This window comes from Lethenteron reissneri, chromosome 65 (genome assembly GCF_015708825.2).
Source record: "Lethenteron reissneri isolate LAM-NWPU_2019-01 chromosome 65, ASM1570882v1, whole genome shotgun sequence".
NCBI classification, from domain to species: domain Eukaryota; kingdom Metazoa; phylum Chordata; class Hyperoartia; order Petromyzontiformes; family Petromyzontidae; genus Lethenteron; species Lethenteron reissneri.
In genome coordinates, this window is record NC_083843.1 from 5997376 (window position 1) to 6020192 (window position 22817).

The 22817-nt window shown below is 50.7% G+C and overlaps 1 protein-coding gene across 1 annotated transcript in view; it reads right to left on the bottom strand.

Moving 5' to 3' along the window:
* Positions 1–21190, bottom strand: part of LOC133359448 (leucine-rich repeat, immunoglobulin-like domain and transmembrane domain-containing protein 3) — a 28584-nt gene extending 7394 nt beyond the window's left edge. The window contains exons 1-9 of the mRNA XM_061577857.1: positions 21166–21190; positions 17639–17643; positions 16722–16852; positions 13386–13609; positions 12028–12136; positions 11254–11360; positions 10917–11000; positions 1978–2186; positions 1051–1216 (exon numbers count right to left, since the gene is read on the bottom strand). Of these exons, the coding sequence (XP_061433841.1) occupies positions 1051–1216; positions 1978–2186; positions 10917–11000; positions 11254–11360; positions 12028–12136; positions 13386–13609; positions 16722–16852; positions 17639–17643; positions 21166–21190 (1060 nt within the window). The remainder of the gene's footprint in view (positions 1–1050; positions 1217–1977; positions 2187–10916; positions 11001–11253; positions 11361–12027; positions 12137–13385; positions 13610–16721; positions 16853–17638; positions 17644–21165) is intronic.
* Positions 21191–22817: the final 1627 nt, after the last annotated feature.

The window sequence follows — 22817 nt, forward strand, 5'->3', positions numbered from 1 at the left end:
TAGTGTAATGTATAGCGTAGTGTATAATATATTGTAGTGGTGTTGGCGCTCCGCTGGCAGTGATTACTGGTCGTGAGTAGTGAGTGACAGCGAGTGGTGATAGTGAAAGTGAGTAGTAGTGATAGCGAGTGGTGCAGTGAGTGGTAGTGAGTGGTGATAGTGATAGTGAGTGGCAATGAGTATTGCTAGTAAGTGGTGTAGTGAGCAGTGATAGTAAGCATTAGTAAGTGGTGTGTAGTAGGGTACTGGTCACTACGTGCTCACTGCAGCATCGGCATTGGCACTCCACTGGTAGTGAGTGGCAGTAGTAGTAGTACTGATTGTGAGTGGTGATAGTGAGTGATGGTGAGTGGTAATGAGTATTGCTAGTAAGTGGTGTAGTGAGCAGTGATAGTAAGCAGTCGTAAGTGGTGTGTAGTAGAGTACTGGTCACTACGTGCCCACTGCAGCATCGGCATTGGCACTCCACTGGTAGTGAGCAGTGATAGTAAGCAGTAGTAAATGGTGTGTAGTAGAGTACTGGTCACTACGTGCCCACTGCAGCATCGGCATTGGCACTCCACTAGTAGTGAGTGGCAGTAGTAGTAGTGATAGTGGTCGCGAGTAGTAGTGATAGTGCAGGGGTCGGGAACCTTTTTGACTGGGAGAGCCATACAAGCCAAATATTTCTAAATATATTTCATTGAGAGCCATATAGTATTTTTAACGTATAATAAATTAAATACGTCTTACTTTTAATGCGACTTCTGGTGCTGCATGGTTTTGCTGATGGCCTTGTAGTCTGGTTCATACGTGGTGAGGTTGAGCTTCATGCAGGCGTGACCCGTGAAATTTATCTTCAAAACTAATTTCTGTTTACTTTAAAATGACACAGTATTATTAAGCAATATCACAAGTATTTTAAAATCAGTTCCAAACTGATTTTTTTATTATTATTTTTTCAACTCAAAATTGTCTGGGAGCCATATGCCGTCACTGGAAGAGCCATATATGGCTCGTGAGCCATAGGTTCCCGACCGCTGTGCTAGTGAGTAGTAGTAGTGGGTGTACCGGTAGCGTTGAGTGACCGCCCGTCACCCCGCGCCCACTCCAGCGTAGGCGTTGGAGTTCCACTGGCGTCACAGCGCAGCAGGAGGCTGGAGCCCAGCGCAGAGGTGAGGCGCGAGGCAGAGACCTGCACACGAGGGGGGCGGCACCCGCCAGGGGGAGACGGGGTCTAGGGGGGGAGGGAGATTACGGGGCAGGGGCATTGGGAGAGTGAAACAAGTAAACCCGTAAAAACAAAGTTTTTCACTATAAATCCTTTATATGCGTGGCGGCTAGAGTCCTCTCGTCCTCTGGCTTTAGATGGCTGTCACCTATGGGTCAGATGATTGCATTGCACCATTAAGCAATTGGTAATTAAATATAATATTTTTGTCCTAAAAAGTGTAACATTTTGGAAAAAAAATTATCACGAACATTAATTGTTACGCACAACGAGTCTGTGTGGAAAATGTCAGCTCGATTGGATCACGGGAAGTGGGTTAAAAAACGACCGAAAGATTTGCACGGTCGTAAGCAAGCAAGCAAGTGAACTTAATATAAAGGATTTTAAAAGCAGAGGAGGGTGGGGGGAGAGGTGGAAGAGAAGGAGGCGGGGGGCGAGATTTAGGGACGGGGGGGGGGGATTTAGGGACAAACAGGAGGAGGAGGAGCAGGAGGAGGATGGAGAGGGAGAAGGGAAAGGGGGCGAGTGGAAAGAGGAGGGGGAGGAGATGGGGAGGGGTTGGAGGAAGAGGGGAGGGATGGAGAGGAGGGGAAGGTGGAGGAGGAGAGAGGGGGGAGATTGAGAGAAGAGAAAGGGAGAGGCGTGAGGCGGTTGATGAGAGACGTATGCCTGGATCCGGCGCACAAACACCGCCACCGACTTTGCGCATTCAGTGTCTCATCAGCAAGCAGCTGGCTCAAGGTCACAGTGGGGCTGGGGGTTCCTACCGCGATGCCGGCCAGTCTCATGGGAACTCCCGCGAGGTCCCCGGGGCCCCCGCAGGCCGTGTCAGGGTCCATCAGGATGACCCTAGGGGGAGCCGGGCACGCTTGACCCTGACCTTGACCCTGACCTCCGGTGCCCCCAATAGCGCTCCGAGCCAGGAGGAGAAGGCGGGAGAGGGAGCAGTCACAGAGCCACGGGTTCTCCTGCAGGGCTGTAGGAGAGAGAGACAGATGGAGATACACGGGGAGAGAGACGAGGAGAAAGAGAAACGGGGACAGAGAGATGTGATCCGCACCCACTGTGCCTCGGTTCTTCCTGGCAGTGATCGTCCTCTTGGGCACACAATAATGAACAATATAACAACCGATGGTTCTCCGGCGTGATCTTCTTGCTCTCACGCTTGGACACAAGGAATCCAGAGTCCTTATGTGCTGTGCAGTACATCAATGCACGTGTGCACACCAGCATGCGATAACTGAGTTGGGCCTGTGGATGGCTGGCAGGGTTATTGATTAACCGGACTTGTACACCAGTCACGTGGTTAATGGCGACTCGTGGAGGTTTGCTGTGTGACGCACGTGCTTTTGTGTACTGCACAGCACATAAGGACTTTCACAAACACCATTGGAACCTCATTTGCCAGTAAAAAAATATGATAATTGTTTTTTTACCCTGTTATCTGGCAACAAAACTGACACCTTTTTTTACAAGGAGTCATATTTGCATAGACCACAATACCTGCAGTCATAATGCAAACAAAAAACATAACTCTGATAATGCATGCACTGTCCTTGAAGTTGATTGGTCCACACCCGAGACAGCTTTCCTTAGAGCCTAGTCTCAAATGGGTTGGACCAGATGTGGTCTATGCAAACATGACTCCTTGTAAAAAAAGGTGTCAGTTTTGTTGCCAGATAAAAGACTTTCACAAAACCACACTTTAATCCTCCCTTGCTGCACAAGGAAATAATTAAAATAGTGGTCCATTCCTAATGTGCCACACTTGGCTCCCCGTCGGGGAATTGAACTCCGGTCTCCCACGTGACAGGCAGGGATCAAGGATGCCACTGGGCATTGATGGATTCATAGCTCAGTGCACTGAAAAAGTCAGCCCAGATGTGATTAGTGCCACAATGCAGGGAGTCACCATTCAGCATGAGGAATCAGCAGCCTGGTCCAGATTGATAACACTCCATGCTATTTAAATACAGGAGGATTGTGACTCACTAGCTTTCTCGGTGCAACTGATCCCAAGGGGTAAACTCAGATAAGCCAAGCAAAGAGACCCAGTAATTGACAAAGTATTGGAGTACAAAGGCAAAAATCAAAGGCCCACAGTAAAAGCAAGCCAGACAGAAAACCGAGACGTGGGGGCATTATTAAAAGAATGGGCAAAGCTTCACATAAGGGATCAGAATACACTGAGACCGTTTTGGATATAAATAATTGGGGGAGCAGTTGAGTCCAGCAAGTGAATCTGCAAAGGACTTGGAACAGAGTAATGAAGAGGATGAGAGTAGTCATCACAACAGGAGACGCCACCCTCAAAAAGAGAGGAGAGGAGACAGCCAAAGACACTCACTTAGGACAATTTGGGCGAACCTACCATCGTGAGAAGGAGCCCGATAGCACAAGGGATAGCTGGTGGTTGCTACTGGAGACCATGGTGAAATAAGTGACTTTTGACTACAAAATGGGTGATCAAGACAAACTATAAGCTGTGGTCATATGGTTGTTAAGTTGTTTAAGATGTTTTTTTTTAAGTGTTGTGTTTAAAATGTTAAGAATGGGTTATTGCTTAAGATGAAAAAAATGGTGTGGAAAAGTTTTCCAGTATGTTGGTAGGCCGATAAGTAAATACCTAAGAGCTAAATTCCACAGGGCCTTAACAACCTGCAAAGGATTTAATCTTGACAGGTATTGGGAAAATAATCCTAACCATTTCTGGTCAGTAAAATGTGAAGCATGGTTTAATAATACCAGAGTGTCTGGTAATTCCAAAAGCATAATACAATGTTTGGGCTCCTGTCTCTCCGTGCACAAAGAGTTGGAGCACACCCAAAATAGAGCGCTTATGGAGTGGCTCTATCTTGGAAGGGATATCATCCCTAGAGAAATTGTTATCACGATTTAATAAACTCCTTTCATGACCAGTTTAAGGAAAAAGACTGCAAAAGGTTTGCAAGGGGAAAAATGGAGTGTCGAGACGACACTCATTCTGTGGGGGAGAGTGTAGGAATAGACCACTCTTTTAATTATTTCCTCGTGCAGCAAGGGAGTAAAGTGTGGTTTTGTGAAAGTCATTATGTGATGTGCAGTACATCAATGCACGTGTGTACACCAGCTTGCGATAACTGAGTTGGGCCTGTGGGTGGCTGGCAGGGTTCTTGATTAACCGGACTTGTACACCAGTCACGTGGTTAATGGCGACTCGGTTGAGGATTGCTGTGTGTGACACACGTGCTGTTGCATTTTACAGGTAAAGCACCCAAAGGTTGTTTTTGATCATTATAGAAATGTTCTAGACTTGTTCTAGACTTCAAGCTTGGCTTTGAATTGTTATACTCTTAGTTCTTTCGGTAAAGCCACGTAGGTAAAAAATGAAATTAAACTTAATACAAATAAAATAATAAAATCACGACGTTTCGGAGGCAATACAAGTCTCCGTCATCAGGTGGGACCGTCACAGCCAGATTTGCTGCATCAAGTGAGGCAGGGATTCAAGATGCAAGCTCTTAAATACAAGTTGAGGGGGAGGAGAGGGGGGGAGGAGCTTATCAGAATGTGGTAGCCAATGAATGTAACGTATCGGGAGGGGGGCGGGGCTAAAAGAGAGCACGAGGTGCTCGTAGGTGTCGATGTGGACGTGTTTGTGCGCATGTCCCTGTTGGTGCACTGATAACGTATTGGAAGGGGGGGGGCTAAAGAACTAAGAGTATGAATCCTTGCAGTCACGAAAGCTTCAAATCTAGAATTTGAATTGTTAGTTTGTGATATATTCACTAGGAGGGGGTTTAGCACTGTGCACTGTAAAGGATGACGTTCTCTCGTTAATACTTGTAATTATCTAACCCTAACACTGTTTATTCTATAACCATGCCCATGCACCCAGAGTATGACTACTTGCAATGCTTTTGAGAATAGAACACATGTATAGGAATAAGTTGTAAAATGGTGTGAAGTACAGTACTACACTGTACACATACAGTACAGATAATGGTGTAAGATACCGATATAAGTCGATGGTATCGATAGACATACAGCTTAGGATTAAAGTTATATTCGAATAGTGAAGTGCAAAGGTTACTGTCAAAGACAAAGATGGTTTTTCAATAGTAGAATTGGGTTTAAGAGAAAATGGAAACTCGGTTGAGGTTTGCTGTGTGTGACACATATTCTTAGGTGTTTTCGGTAAAGTCACGTAGGTAAAACATCAAAATTAATAAAATAATAAAATAAAATAAAGATCACGACGTTTCGGAGGCAACACAAGTCTCCGTCATCAGGTGGGACAGTCACAGCCGGATTAGCTGCATCAAGTGAGGCAATGATTCAAGATGTAATCCCTTAAAAGCGAGTTGAGGGGGGAGGAGAGGGGGGGGGCTCATCAGAATGTGGTAGCCAATGAATGGAAAGTATCGGGAGAGAGGGGCCAAAAAAGGGTGGGCGACGGCGTGGAAGCTATTGTGCGCAAGCGACACACTGCTGCCCACGCCAACGCATTGGACAGAGAGGGGGGGAGGGGGAGGTCTGATACACATGATAGAAAAGAAAAGAAAATGCGTATGTTTATACCAATGCTGGCTGAACAATGAAGAGATTACTGTTAAACACTGGGGATGTTAACACTCGGTAAAGTAAAGTAAACTAGTGCCTGTCAGATAAGATGGTCAAAAAAGTGTAATTAAGTCTTTTTTGCGTGGTTAATAACATCTTTCCAATGATTACTAAGTTTGTACCCATCATCACGGTTGAAATTATGTCTGTGTTTGTATATTTGTATGGCTTCGTGTACAAACCTTTGATGGGAGCCAGGAGGTTTGCAGAGAACCTTGGTCTAGGAAAAGACAATTTCATGAGAGCCCACTGAGTTGTAGCAATGATCGGCAACGGCCGAAGAATCAGTTCTGCCGTGTTTCAGATCTGACTTGTGCTCGCGGACACGATCAGCAACATGACGTTTCGTTTCTCCAATGTAGCAATCACCACAAATGCAACTCAATTTGTAGACTCCAGGATACTGTAAGTCAGGAACGACATCCTTCACAGATGGAATCAGATCACGGATTTTATGCACTGTACTGAATCGGACTTGGATCTTATGTTTGTTTAGAATTTTGGAGATCTTTTTGGTCACGCCTGCTATGTATGGTAACGTGATAGTTTTGGTCGGAGTTTCATGTGGCTGTTCCTGTGTGGTGGGAGAGACAGCTTGGCGGATAGTACGGTCAGAGTATCCGTTCATCCTGAGGGTCCGATGTACATGTCTTAATTCACCGGTCAGGTGGTGTTGGTCAGAAATGCCATGGGCTCTGTGGTATAGCGTTTTGATGAGAGAATTCTTTTGAGATGGGTGGTGGTGGGAATCCGGTTTCAAGTAGGAATCTGTGTGGGTGGCTTTCCTGTAAACAGAATGTCCCAAGGATCCGTCAGGCCTCCTCTCAAACAGAATATCCAAGAATGGTAGTTTACCGTCTTTCTCCACTTCCATGGTGAATCTGATGGATGGGTGTCTAGAATTGATGTGGTCCAAGAAGTGGTTCAGTGCTGGGAGGCCATGTGGCCAGATGACGAAAGTGTGTGTGACACGTTTTACATATTTTTTACAGATTTACGACAATAAATATCTTCTTGGTTCTTTCGGTAAAGTCACGTAGAATGGAAATAATAAAACAATAAAAATAAAACATATTAAAATAATATAATATAATTCTTTTTTATTGTTTTATTATTTCCATTCTACGTGACTTTACCGAAAAAACCAAGAAGATGAATCCCTGCAGTCACGAAAGCTTTAAATCGAGACAATAAATATGTTTGCACTCGATTTGGAGCACCGGTCCAGGTCCTTCATTTCGAGTGTGCAACACGGGAGGAGACTCCGCTCACACACGGTGGGTTTATTGAACCAACCTCTCCAGCACACGAGCATGTCGGACCATCTGAAACGACCAAATGTGCTGTCAACTTCACGCCACCCGCGCCTCACTGATCAAATCCCTGCGCCACGCCGAGCGGATTCTAAAATCCACAACTACATGCGAATCTGTACGTTTTAACTCGGAAGCCGCCGAGTGTCCATTTTGAGCCCTCCGCTTGACCACTTAATAATATAATTGAAAGATACAAACTTAATGCAACTTAAATTTCGACTTAAAGCTTTCGTGACTGCAGGGATTCATCTTGGTTTTTTCGGTAAAGTCACGTAGAAGGGAAGTAATAAAATAATAAAAATAAAACATAATAAAATAATATAATATTTTATTTTTATTATTTTATTTCTTCCCTTCTACGTGACTTTACCGAAAAAACCAAGAAGATTAATGCAACTTATCACAATAATAGGGTTTTTCCCATTTTTTCTGGCAACAAAACTGAAACCCTTTACAAGGATTCATGTCTGCATTAACCACAATACTTGCAGTCAAAATGCAAACAAAAAACATACTATGATAATATAAGCATTGTCCTTGAAACTGATTGGTCCACACCAAGGGACGGCTTTCTTTTGAGCCTCGACCCAATTGGTGCTCAACCAGAGGACGCCAAAAGGCGTACAGCTCAAAAAAGGTTTCAGTTTTGTTGCCAGAAAAAAGGGGAAAAACACAACTTATCACAAAATAACAATTTTTGTTTCATCACCAGTATTCCAGTCATCCATCGATTGTTACAATAGATGACTCCCCTGCGCATTCAAACATGCTACATTTACTCGTAAAAATAATATAATATGCCTCATGCGAGTAACGCCCTCCCATCAGGTTTCCCGTGCGCCCGTTAACACATTATTCAAAAGAAAGTAATCTTATACCTGAAACGACCAAATGTGCTGTCAACTTCACGCCCTACACCTCACTGATCAATCCCTGCGCATATGGGATTAATTGCAGGTTTAGAATTATTCGTACTTTACTAATATTTACTTTTTTAAACTCTCACAACAAAATTTAATCTCCAAAACCTTCATTGTAAAGGTTTCCAGGTAGTACGCACTTAGTACTTATTCTTAGGTTTTTTCGGTAAAGTCACATAGGTAAAAAATTAAAATTAAAATTAATTAAAGTAAAATAAAAACAAAATAAAAATAACGACGTTTCGGAGGCAACACAGGCTTCCATCTTCAGGTGGAACCGTCACAGCACGACAGCTGTATTAATTTTAAATTTTTACCTACGTGACTTTACCGAAAAAACCCAAGAATATGAATCCTTGCAGTCACGAAAGCTTCAAATCTAGAAGTACAAATTATTACTTTATCCTCATCAATTACTTTAGATTCAAGTGTTAATTTTGCGGTTACAAGTGAAATGTTTACGGAGCTCCCTCATTCAGCGTCTCACCTGAGCCACGCCGAGCCGATTCTAAAATCGGTGACGTAACATGCCTACTCAATCACACCGAATCGATCACACCGAATGGAATCGATCAGTGATCGTGTTCACGTGAAGTCTCTCCATCACACTGGTCATCACCTCAGCACTTTATAAAAAAATATGTTCAAAGAAAATAAAGAGGTTCTAATAATACTGAAGTGCGAAAATATGCACAATTTAACAAGTACATAACCACCCAGGTTACAGAGACAGTGAGAGAGAGACACGGGGAGAGAGATACACGGGGAGAGAGGGGCCGTCCATAAATGAAGTTACGCAATTTTGGACGATTTTTGACCCCCCCCCCCCCATCGTCACACGGCGTCACAAAAAGTCAGACCCCCCCCTCAAATATGACGTCACTCTCTCAAAAAAAACATGCTTCAAATCGCTTTAAACGATTGTCATTGTAGTGCGTATTTAATGTGGCGCTGCACTCTGATGTTGTAAGAGAAAACATTAAAAGTCTATTTAATTAAGTAGAACGTGTTGTCTATATTTATTTAAATTTGCGCATTTTGACGTGACGTCACATTTCTCAACCCTCTCCCCCCCTCGTCACACATCGTCACAAATTTCTGACCCCCCCCCCCCCCCCCCCAGGTGCGTGAGAGAGAAGGATAGAGATACGGGGAGGAGATCAGGTTAAGACCCTAATCTTCGGTCGCCGCTGGGTGTTCACCCAAATGGCCATCGTGAACTCACCCACACGGCCATCGTGAACCCACCCACCCATATGGCCATTGTGAACTCACCGACCCACACGGCCATTGTGAACCCACCCACCCACATGGCCATCGTGAACTCACCCACCCACATGGCCATTGTGAACCCACCCACCCACATGGCCATTGTGAACTCACCAACCCACACGGCCATTGTGAACCCACCCACCCATATGGCCATCGTGAACTCACCCACCCACATGGCCATTGTGAACCCACCCACCCACATGGCCATTGTGAACTCACCGACCCACACGGCCATTGTGAACTCACCAACCCATATGGCCATTGTGAACCCACCCACCCATATGGCCATTGTGAACTCACCGACCCACATGGCCATCGTGAACTCACCCACCCACATGGCCATTGTGAACTCACCCACCCACACGGCCATCGTGAACTCACCCACCCACACGGCCATCGTGAACTCACCCACCCACACGGCCATTGTGAACTCACCCACCCACATGGCCGTCGTGAACCCACCCACCTACATGGCCGTCGTGAACCCACCCACCCACACGGCCATTGTGAACTCACCCACCCACCTACATGGCCATCGTGAACCCACCCACCCATATGGCCATTGTGAACCCACCCACCCACATGGCCATCGTGAACCCACCCACCCACATGGCCATCGTGAACCCACCCACCCACACGGCCATCGTGAACTCACCCACCCACACGGCCATCGTGAACTCACCCACCCACACGGCCATCGTGAACCCACCCACCCACACGGCCATCGTGAACTCACCCACCCACATGGCCATTGTGAACTCACCCACCTACATGGCCATCGTGAACTCACCCACCTACATGGCCATCGTGAACTCACCCACCCACATGGCCATCGTGAACTCACCCACCCACATGGCCATCGTGAACCCACCCACCCACACGGCCATCGTGAACCCACCCACCCACACGGCCATCGTGAACCCACCCACCCACATGGCCATTGTGAACCCACCCACCCACACGGCCATCGTGAACCCACCCACCCACATGGCCATTGTGAACCCACCCACCCACACGGCCATCGTGAACCCACCCACCCACATGGCCATTGTGAACCCACCCACCCACACGGCCATCGTGAACCCACCCACCCACATGGCCATTGTGAACCCACCCACCCACACGACCATCATGAACCCACCCACCCACATGGCCATCGTGAACCCACCCACCCACATGGCCATCGTGAACCCACCCACCCACATGGCCATTGTGAACCCACCCACCCACATGGCCATCGTGAACCCACTCACCCACATGGCCATCGTGAACCCACCCACCCACATGGCCATCGTGAACTCACCCACCCACATGGCCATCGTGAACCCACTCACCCACATGGCCATCGTGAACTCACCCACCCACATGGCCATCGTGAACCCACTCACCCACACGGCCATCGTGAACTCACCCACCTACATGGCCATTGTGAACTCACCCACCTACATGGCCATCGTGAACTCACCCACCTACATGGCCATCGTGAACTCACCCACCCACATGGCCATCGGTAACTTACCCACTGACATGGCCATTATGAACCCCATTGACATGGCCATCGTGACCCCCCCCGCCCCACCGACACGGCCATCGTACCTAGGATGAGCCGCACAGGTGTCCGAGAAATGGGGGTCACGGGTCCTCGGTCCGGGTCCCCGTCTCCCTCCAGCCCCTCGCCTACTACGGGGGTCACAGGGGTAGAGGGTGGGGTTAGTGTGTCTCACTCTCTCCCTGTTTCTCACTCTGCCCGTGTCTCTCTCTGACCTCGTGAAGGCAAGTCCCCGTGTTCCGATGATCCGGTAACTCTCTGACCCGGTGGCACTGCGACCTGTCCCTCATTGCGCACATGACTGTGTGACCTCGTAAGCCTGTGAATCTCTGACCCCGTGACCCCGTGTATATCTGACCCCATGTGACCCTGTGTGACCCTTACCCTGTGCCTGTGTAGGCGCTGACAATGTCCACAGCTCGAGGAGGTCAGAGGGCAGCGTCACAAGGCGGTTACCAGACAGGTCAAAGGTCGAGAGGTCAGACACGAACCTGCAACATCATCATTAACATCATCATCATCAACAACATCAATATCAGCAACATAATCATCATCAACATCATCAACAACATCAATATCAGCAACATCATCATTAACAACATCAACATCACACCCTGTGTGTCTATTTCTCTCGCCATGTCTCTCTCTGCCTCCCCGTATCTCTCTCCACGTCTCTCTCTCCCTGTGTCTCTTCCTCCCCCTGTGTCGCTCTCTCCCACCATGTCTGTCTCCCTTTCCATGTGTCTCTCTCTTTCCTTCCCTCCTCGTGTCTCTCCCTCGTATATATATTGTATGTATGTTGAACTTCTTTCGCACCGTACGCAGCCAACCGTGCTAATTGGAGGTGTGGGGGAAAGACAAAAATGTACACACAACAATCAATTCTAAAGAAATACATTTTCAATGTAGTATATTGGTGTAGTGTAGGGCATAGTAGTGTAGGGTAGAGTTGTGTAGCGTATACTAATGTAGTGTATAGTAGTGGTGTATAGTAGTGTATACTGGTGTAGTATATAGTAGTGAATGCATGTATGTATGTTGAACATCTTTCGCACCGTACGTCGAACAACAAACTAAACACAACAACAAGAAGCAGCAGCAGTTGTAAATAAATTAGTTTGTTTTCCCCAATAATCAATCCGTGATTATGTCAGTCACCGAGCTGACTCGGCAGGCAGGGAGCTGATTCGGTTCCCGTTGAGGTCGAGGAGACGCAGAGACGGAGTCTCCTGGAGACTCTCCCACGGGAAAGACGTGAGGACATTCCCTGAGAGAGAGGCGAGGGGGGGAGAGACACGGGGAGACAGATCGACAGAGACAGGGAGAGAGAGAGAGAGACAGGGAGAAAGATATACATATGGGGGGAGAAAGACACGGGGAGAGAGAGACGGGGAGAGAGACACAGGGAGAGAGAGAGACACGGGGAGAGAGAGTAACGGGGAAAAGAGTGAAATCTTTCATTTCAAAAGGGGGGAGGGGGTTAACATAAAGCAAAATATTAAAAAAACGAAATGATGAACGAAGCAAAGTGCCGACTACACCGATCATCTTCTTGTTTCCTCTGATCGTAAAAAAGAGAGAAATGGGGGTGGGGGGGGGGGGAGAAAGACAGAGAGATAGAGAGAGACATTAGAAAGAGAGAGACAAACGGGGGGAGAGAGACACGGAGAGAGACACGGGCAGAGAGAGATCGAAAGAGAGACACGGGGAGCGAGAGACACAAGGAGAAAAGACACGGGGAGAGAGATAAACGGGAAGAGAGATACACGAGGAGAGCGACACGGGGAGAGAGACACGGAGAGAGAGAGACACGGGGAGAGACAGGGTATGTGACATGTGTCTCTCTCCTCGAGCGCTCCGTGTCTTCGCGTCTCCATGTCTCCGTGTCTCCGTGTATCTACATCTCCGTGTCTCTGCATCTCCACGTCTGCGTGTCTCCGTGTCTTGTCTCCATGTCTCCGTGTATCTACATCTCCGTGTCTCCGCATCTCCACGTCTGCGTGTCTCCGTGTCTTGTCTCTGTGTCTCCGTGTATCTGCATCTCCGTGTTTTCGCGTCTCCATGTCTCAGTGTCTCCGTGTCTCGCATATCTGCGTCTCGTCTCCATCTCATCCCCCTGTCTCCGTCTCATCTCCATATCGTCCCCGTGTGTCCGTCTCTCCATGTCTCAACTCCATCTCGTCTCGGTGTCTCTGCGTCTCGCGTCTCTGTGTCTCGTCTCTGTGTCTCGTCTCCATCTCGTCTCCGTGTCTCCGTCTCTCTGTGTCTCAACACCGTCTCAACTCCGTCTCGTCTCGGTGTCTTGTCTCCGTTTCGTCTCTGTGTCTCCGTCTCTCCATGTCTCAACTCCATCTCGTCTCTATGTCTCGTCTCCGTGTCTCGTCTCCGTGTCTCGTCTCCGTATCGTCTCTGTGTCTCCATCTCTCCATGTCTCCGTCTCGTCTCCGTGTCTCCATCTTGTCTCTGCATCTCGTCTTCATCTCGTCTCATCTCCATGCCTTTCCATGTCATCGTACCCGGCAGGCGAAGCTCCCGGAGCAGCTTGAGGTTGAAGAAGGCGCCGTGGGAGATGCTTGACAGGCGGTTGCATGACAGCGTGAGCGAGCGCAGCTCCGGCAGGTAGTAGAACGACTCGGATGGCACCCGGCGGACAAGCGTACGGGACACCAGCAGGCGGACAGAGTCGCCCGGCACGTCCCAAGGTAGGGTGGACATGTCCGGGTCCGTGCACAGCACAGAGCTAGAGAGACACAGAGACAGGGAGTAAGGGATGGACAGGGGGAGAGACAGGGATAGAGAGATGAGGACAGAAAGAGAGAGAAAAGGAGAGACATGGGGAGAGAAAGAGAGGGGGAGAGAAAAAGAGACAGGGAGAGAGGGACAGGGAGACAGAGACAGATAGACAGAGAGATGAATCTCCATCTGTTCCATCTCACAGAGCTAGAGAGGCCAGGGGAGAGAGAGAGAAAGAAAGGGAGAGAGATAGGGTGAGAGAAAGACACGGGGAGAGAGGCAGGTAGGAGAACAACCCGGACGTAACCCGGCAGACAAGTGTGTGGGACATCAGCAGGCGGACAGAGTCGCCCGGCACAACCCACGGCTAGGTGGACATGTCCGGGTCTGTGCATAGGACATAGCTAGAGAGACGGGGAGAGAGATTGGGAGATGGGGAGAGAGAGATGAATGTGGGCGACAGAGGACATCCCTGTCGCATGCCAAGGTGAACAGGGAATGGCTCTGACTCCCAGCCACGTATCTTTACCCGCGCCTGCCCACCATCATGAAGGTCCTTAATGAATGTGAGCAGAGAGTCAGGAAGCACTAAGAACAAACCAGAGCCCTGGCCTATTGATGGTATCATAGGACTTGACCAGCTCAATAAAGCAGAGATGTAGGTCCTGTTAGAATTCCATACACGTGTAGTGAGTCGCAGACGTTATTCTTTAGAGGCAACACATTTATTTAACATCAACACGTTAACACGAACGGGTAACTGCCCCTTTACCAGATACAGCCTAGGGTGTTGACCACCCAGCTAACTACACTATACGTAGGAGTTACATCTATGAAGGTACGGACCTTCACTCGTGTCCCCGACCACGTGTTGATGCCTCATAGGACGTAGAACTTTCAGCTTGTAGACGTGGAGCTTCCAGCTTGTAGAACGAAGCGACCCCGGTCCCTCTCAGGGACCCACCTTATATCCTCCCGGGTCGGGGCTGGCTCCGCCCTCGGCCCCGCCCGCTTTCTCGAGCGTTCTAGCTTCCTTCTCGATCCCCCTCGAGAGCTCTTCCTGGACAGGTGATCACCCCCTAGCCCCCCCCCCCAACCTGGGGTCTTCTCTGTGGATACTCCGCATCACGTGTCTACAGGGTCAACCAGAGTGCCATGGTCCTGGGCAACCCTGCTCCTGGGCTGACACTCTCCCACTCCCCCTTGTGCACTACACGCTATGCGTGGTGCCGGCGCTATTCCAGCGCTAACCAAGCCCTGCTAGGGGTGGTACTACACCCACCTACAGGGTGTACGCGATGACGGTGCATCACACGCCTTGCTATGCTAGAACCGGCATCACACGGCAACCCACCCGGCGCTGTCGGTGATGTAAGGACATCGCACGCCACGTCCCTCCCGGGCCAGGCACCATGCAGTGACATCCTCGATGTCACTACACACCTTTGCTGTAGCAGATGGAGAGAAAATCTGGCATCTGTGCAGGACCACCCTGGCCTGGAATCACATTGGGGCTCTGCAAACCTCTCCTCAGCTTGCCTGGAAAGGCGATGTTGAATAATTATTGCCAGGACCTTTCCTGCCGCACTGAGGATGGAGATTCCTCGGTAGTTGTTACAGTCTGTGCAGGTCCCCTTCTTAAAAAGGGGGGCCACCAGGGCATCCTTCTAATCCTACGGAATCCGTCCAGTGGTCCAGACTTATAATGATGTCATGTAGGGCAGTCTGCACAGAAACACCATCCTCCCTTAGCAGTTTGCTTGGGAGATCATCTCTGTCCGGCGCTTTTCCTGGTTTCAGACACTGGATTGCCAGTGTCTGATGGACGCTTCCCAATTCTCACTGGCAACTTTCATCAGCTATCTGAGACCAGGCCACTGTGGGATTGAATTGGGTCTTAGATGGACACCCATTACCAGAGTGGAATAATGGTAGGCGCATCTTACAGATGACAAGCCGATGGTGAGTGGGCAGATCAGCTCCACGGTATGTCCTGGCGCCAAGGAAATGGGCCCACGTCCACTGTTCCATCACTAAATAGTCCAGCAGATATTCTTGCTTGGACCTGGCATGCATCCATGATGTTGTGTGCTGGTAATGACAAGCCCATAGGCTGCACAGAAGTCTAGTAGTCTCCTACCGTCGTTATTGAGCTGATTTGGCCCATGCCTTCCAATCACTCCAGCCCAGATGCCAGTGTCATGACCTACTTGGGCATTAAAGTCACCCAACAGGATGACTTTAGCTAACACTTGTGACAGGAGGTCATAGAAGGCATATAAATCATCAGTCTTGCCTGCATCCTTCTACTCATGTTCATCTTTTGTCGGGGCATAAGCAACCACCACCACCACCATTCCTTGATTCACGTTGATGGGGAGGCAAGCCCACAGTACCCTGGGGCTTACAGATTCCTACACCTCACTGTCACTCTCCCACACTCCCTTCATTCTTTTGTTCAAAAGAAGAGCCACTCCCTATTGTTTGGCAGTTTTTGCCCCAAGTAGAGGACTGTCCACTCCTCATGGTGCCTGGAGCTAAAGCCAGTCCACCGGACCTCCTGAATACCACAGAGATCCAGGCAATACTGGTCCAGCTCACGACAGAGGAGTGGCAGCCTCTCCTCTGGAGTGAGCATTCAAACATTCCCATTTAGCCACTCGCAGTGGCTTTTTTGCCATTTCCCGAGGAACCCCGAGGGTGCAGTTTTGGTCTCCTGGCTCCGCCAAATGGGGTTTGGCCAGGAGACGTCATAGACGCCTATCCCCCTGGTGCCTTCAGTACAAGCTTAGTTACATTTGTTCCACATAGTTTAGTGATGCTTAGGTTGAACGTGGGCCAGCCCCTGACGCCTTTCCAGATCCCCCATTGGCCACTGTGTTGGCTACAAACGCCACTAGGAGAATAGCCAATTGAATTTGGCTTCCCCCGCCCCCGACCTCCCATGGTATTGTTCATCACAGAGTTACCGTCCGGCACCACCAAGGAGGTCGGGGGTTGTTTTGCCGGACTGCTTTCTATACGCACCAAAACTACCTCCACCAGCACGGAACCCCCACTCATTCACCAAGTCTTCCATCCTCTCATCACCACCACAAAGGCCCCCCCCCCAATCTTACCGGGTCCCCCTCTCGCCCCCGCGACCCGTGTAGACGCAGCTGCACTGGGCTGGGCACGCCGCTCCCGCACCACCCACCACCACCAGCAGCAACAGCAGGGGCAGGATCAAGAGGAAGAGCAGCAGAGAGGTCTGGGGGGACCGCCCGGGGGCCCAGAGAAGCCGTGGGGGGCTCCTGCCCGAGGTCGAGGAGAAGATGGTGGAGGTGGTGGTGGTGGTGGTGGAGGATGAGGTGGAGGGAGGGGAAGAGGTGGAGGTGGTGGAGGATGAGGTGGAGGGGGTGGAAGTGTGGGAGGAAGGGGAGGAAAAAGTGGAGATGGGGGAGGTGTTGGAGGAGGAGGTGTGGGAAGGGGGAGAGGTGGAGGGGGTGGTGGAGGAAGAGGTGGAGGAAGGGGTAGAGGTGGAGGTGAGGGAGAAAGGGGAGGAAGAGGTGGCGAAGGTGGAGGTGGTGGAGGAGGAGGTCGAGGAAGGTGAAGAGGTGGAGGAAGAGGTGGAAGTGTGGGAGAAAGGGGAGGAAGAGGTGGCGAAGGTGGAGGTGGTGGAGGAGGAGGTCGAGGAAGGTGAAGAGGTGGAGGAAGAGGTGGAAGTGTGGGAGAAAGGGGAGGAAGAGGTGGCGAAGGTGGAGGTGGTGGAGGATGAGGTGGAGGGAGGGGAAGAGGTGGAGGGGGTGGAGGATGAGGTGGAGGGGGTGGAAGTGTGGGAGGAAGGGGAGGAAAAAGTGGAGATGGAGGAGGTGTTGGAGGAGGAGGTGTGGGAAGGGGGAGAGGTGGAGAGGGTGGTGGAGGAAGAGGTGGAGGAAGGGGTAGAGGTGGAGGTGAGGGAGAAAGGGGAGGAAGAGGTGGAGGTGAGGGAGGTGGTGGAGGAGGAGGTGGATGGGGTGGGGAAGGAGCAGATGGGGGTGAAGGAGGTGGAGGTCACCATCCCTGCACGAAACAACCAGAAATGGAGGTTGATCAGTCAACTGTGGTGGTGGTGGTGATGGTGCCGATAATGGGCGCTCGCTAACTACACCGCACGGATGTCGCGTCTCTCTGTCTCAGTCTATCTGTGTTTCTGTCTGTCTGTGTTCCTCTCTCTGTGTCTCCGTGTTTCACTGTCTTGTCTCTCTGTTTCGCTATCTGTGCCTCTTTGTCTCTCTGTTTCTTTGTCGCAGTCTGTCTCAGTCTGTCTGTCTCTCTACGTCTCTGTGGCTCACCTTCTCTATCTGTGTGTCTCTGTGTTTCACTGTGTCTTGTCTCTCTCTGTCTCTCTATGTATGTCTCTCTCTGTCTGTGTGTCCCTGTGTGTCCCTCTCTGTCTCTATGTCACTCTCTGTCACCTTGTATCTCTCTCCCTGTATGCCGCTCTATCTCTCACTTACCTTGTCTCTCTATATATCGTTCTTTCTCACACCTTGTGTGTGTCTCTCTCTCCCCGTGTCTCCCCCCACCCCGTCTCTCCGTCTCGCTTTGTCTCTCTGTGTGTATTTCCCTCGCCGTGTCTCTCTGTTCCTCTATGCCTCTCCCAGTGTCCCTCTCTCTCCGTGTCTCTCTCACGCTCACCTTGTCTTTCTCCCCGGATCTCTCACTCGCACTCACCTTTCTCTCTCTATCTGCGTCTCTCTTCCCGTGTCTATCTCCCTGTATCGCTCACCTCGTCTCTCTCTCTCTAACACTCATATTGTCTGTGTTTCACTCACATTGTCTCTCTCTCTCTGTGTGTCTCACACTCACCTTCTCTCTGTGCGTCTCTCTTCCCGTGTCTCTCTTTGTATTGCTCACATTGTCTCTCTCTCTCCGTCTCTCTAACACTCACCTTGTCTCTCTGTGTGTTTCTCTCCCCGTGTATTCCTCTCTAATCGGATGATGATGGTGATGGTGGTGGCGACACAGAGAGAGGGCGAGAGAGATTAACCAGTCTCATCCTCTCTATAAATAGACTCGTAGCTTCGAGCCACCGTGCATACGCTAGTTTGGGGCTACTCTGCCTCCTCGTGGAGTCTGGAGTGCCCCATCTGTTGTACTGCACCTCCTATGCCCCCCCCCCACCTCCACCAAACTCACCACAATCACCTGGCGTGGAGAAGGTCGCTTAAGGCATTAGACCTTCCTCCCCACCAACTCCGCCATTCAGCAGCGAATCGAGCGTGACTCTGACTCCTCTGTGTAGTCGTAACAGAATGTTGGGGGCAAGTGCTCCAATATTTGAGGCACCGCAGCCTCACCTTGCCCTATGCTATTATCTGGGCCGAGGGGTTTCCCCTCCACAAAGACCTCGCAGAAATGCTCAGAAAATCTGCAGAAGTTGTTCCTGGTGGTCGGAGGTCACCGTTCTTTCCCTTAACGGTGGTTTTAGGTATGGTGGTGCAAGTTACTTTTTTGATGGTGATTAAAGAGTGATTTGTTAATACTGGTAGGAACCACCTGGTTCCACCAGCCCACAGGGGATTATTGTGTCCGTCCGTCCGTCGTGCATCCAAAAATGGGAGGGGTTGGGCTGGGTGGAGAGGGGAGGGTGGGGAGGGGCTGGGTGGGGAGGGTGGGGAGGGTGGGGAGGGGCTGGGTGGGGAGGGGAGGGGCTGGGTGGGGAGAGTGGGGCTGGGTGGGGGGTGGGAGGGGTGGGGCTGGGTGGGGAGGGGCTGGGTGGGGAGGGGCTGGTCACCCCGTGGTGCCCTTATAAAACTCAACGTTTAACCTACTCACGCCGGTTTGTGCCCGCCCTCACAGTCGGCCATATTTGCGGAATACACCACGCCGCCGTTGACCCTGGCCATTGAACGAGCAACCCAACGTTCCTACCAGCTCCCTCCGCAGGAATGTGTTGCGAGCAATTGAGGCAGATTTTATTTCCTCAGCAACCCGCGACCACCACCCATCCTTGCAGCGCTGCACGGCTCTCTGAACCTCCGAGCGAAGGCTGCGGTAAGCCTCCGAATTCTCCAACTTGGGATGCTGTAGACGGTGGGAGAGAGCCTGTCGCTTTCTCTCAGTCAGCCGGAACACCACCTCCGTCAGCCAGGGTTTCAGGGGAGGTTTGGACTGCGTACCCAACGCAGCCATAGCAGCTCTGCATGAGCCACAGTCCTGACACTCGCCCATTGTCAGGAGGAGGGGGAGGGACGACGGGACGATGCCAACCCCAGCTGCAAACAATAATGAAATTCCCGCTTGCAACTTTCATCGGCAGTGAGCCGAGACCAGGACACTGTGGGTTTGAATGGTGTCTTAGATGGACGCTTCCCACCACCACAGTCAGTGCCGGATTATCGTCGTAGCAAAAGTAGCTACATAATGCTACGGGCACCGCACTTTCAAGGGCTCCGGGCTAAATACTTTAAAGCTATCAATTCCGGTTCAGTGATTCTGCACTTGCTCTATTACTATAGTACTATACCGCCTTCCACTTTTATGAAAGACTGGGTGTTTAAGGTTAGCGATTTGTCGTAGTATCTGGCTGTTTAGCAAATGAAAAAATACAATAACTTTACTATGCAAGTGTGTTTTAATATTTACGATTTTTTTTATTTAGGGCCCGTTTATAACATATGCTACAGGCCCTGCTATTGCTTAATCCGGCACTGATCACAGTGAAAGTACGAGCCGGCCTTGACTTGCGGGTACAATTAGTTGCTGAGACCCCGTTCGTAAATCGGACGGTTCATAACTCACACACTCATGTATTTAAACGCCCATTCGGGTCAGTGTTATAAATTGCGCTATGATTGAACAAACAGGGAAGCATTGTTAAACTCATGAATAAGAAGTCATATTGTATACTAGCATTACTACCCGGCTTCGCCCGGGACTTGGATTCACCACGCCCGTCCGCCTTTGTCTCCCCAGTGGCGATGTTCACACACCACACCAGTTAGTCGTTTGAGGCTGAGTCGACCTAGGGGAGGCCCAGGACCGGCCGTGAGCGGGAATCGAACTCGGGTCGCCGGGTTCGTAGCGCAGCACGCGAAACGCTACGCAGTCGCCGCCCCCCCACACACACACGGAATAAAGACAAAGATCCCCCGTGTAGCCTGTGAGACTGTAGGGGGCAAGTGCTGTTAGCGAGCACCTATGAAGGCCGGCACGGCACACGAGGGGCTGGGTGGCCAGCACCACGCCCGGCCGCCTTTGTCTCCCCAGTGGCGATGTTCACACACCACACCACTTACTCGTTTGAGGCTGAGTCGACCTAGGGGAGGCCCAGGACCGGTTCAAATAATCGTCACCAAAAAAATACAAAAGTTATTTTTTCTAATTTTTGCATGGTGTACATTCTGGAAAGTACCCACATGGCAAATTTCAAGTTTGTTGCATGCCGAGAATTACGCTAAACATTTTGAACAGACACACATTCACAAATTTCCCTTTTATATATAGAGATATTCGCATGTGACACTGTGCAAAAAATACTATCGTTAATAAAAAGTAAAGTAACATAAATACGAAAAAATCCGTTTAATTTCCACGTACCTTGAGTTCTGATGCTGGCTTGCATGTCGGAAGGGGCGGAACGAGTCACAACAATTGCACACACACACAGACACACAGGGCACACGCACACACACGGGGCACGCACACACAACAACAACCGCCATTCACTAAGTGGCGGTGACGTCACCACGACGCTTGTGCCAGGCCATGTGCACCTTGAGGCCACGTGAAGTGTCGAACGCCCGCTGGCAGGAGGTCACGGGGCACACCGAGGTGCCACGGGTCAACTGACAGATGACCGAGATGACTGGCTGATGCACCACCTGTGCCCCCTACTGTGCCAACTTGCTGTGCTTTAGCCACCCGGCGCTCTGCTCGTTGTTGTGAGCGTCGCTCCTCCGCCCTCCGTTGTTGTTGGAGGGCAACTGCCTCCAACTGCCCAGTAGCGTCCATCACGAGCCTCCTCCACTGAGGCCGATCTTGACACCGCTGGTACCAGTCATCGGCAAGTCCACTCAGCTCCATGTCCTCCTGTACCACATCACTCTCTTCTCTAGCCCGTGCTGCGTCCCTTTTAGCTCCCTCGATCCGGCCGAACAAAAGCTGTTTAGGTATGCGGTGGCTGGGTATGCGGGCTACAAGACCCAGCCAACGCAGCCTTGCCTGTTGGAGGAGCTCACTGATGGGACTTTGCCCAGATCATTCAAGGATTTGTGAGCTCCTCACACAATCCAGCCTACTAAAACCCAGGATGGATCGTAGGCAGGCCAGCCTAAATGTTTCTAACCGGCGAAGATGTTCCATTTGGGGGGGTCCACATTTCGCAAGCATAGAGAAGGGAGGGAATGACTGTGGCCGAGAAGACCTGAAGCTTTGTGTGGAGCGACAGACCAGGTGTGATGCCGCCGCCGCGAAGCCGTTCGGCAGGCGCCAAATCCCCGACCTCGCCACCACCAAGCAACGGAGCCGACCCCGCGTCCCCCTCACCTCACCTCACACGAACACACCCGCACGCATTTCCCCCCCCCCCCCCCATAGAGCTCCGAGGGGAGGTCACCTGGCCGACCGGTTTTTATCCGAGAAACCCTTATCGGGGTTAACTCTCACGGTTTCCGGCGATCAGGGAATTGGACGACCTCCCCCATGCTACGTTGCGCCGCGGCGCTGCGACCAGCCTTAATATGGTGTGGTCGCGGCATGGGGCATTCGGCCACCGCGGTTGAGGCGCATTTCCCCCCACACACACCCCCACGGGTCGACGGGGCAAGCAGGGGAGGGACGGGACAGCATGAATAGCGGGACCGCAGGAGCTGTTGCGCATAGTCATGGAGGGTTGGGATAATTACGCTTGAGCGCGCAGGCCCCATTGTTAGGAAGGGTAAGGGAGTAATTAGGATGTACGCCGCCAACGCAGCTCACTGATTAGCAGATCAAAAGCGCCCGGAACCGCCGTGCGGGGGCTCGAGGTGCACGAGCCCATTGTTCAGCGCAGCATCCCCTTTGAGGTAGGGAGGATAAATAGAGGGGCGCAGAGGGGAAATCGCTCTCTTCTCTCCAGGCCAGCGGACCCGCCGCAACTCCAGCCAGCGACCCGGACGTCCGTGCGACGCATCGAGGTGCGCTGTTAGCACAGGGAGCAGCGAACCACCGCGGGCACCAAACAGTGAGTGGGGAGGTGAAGTAGGGTATCG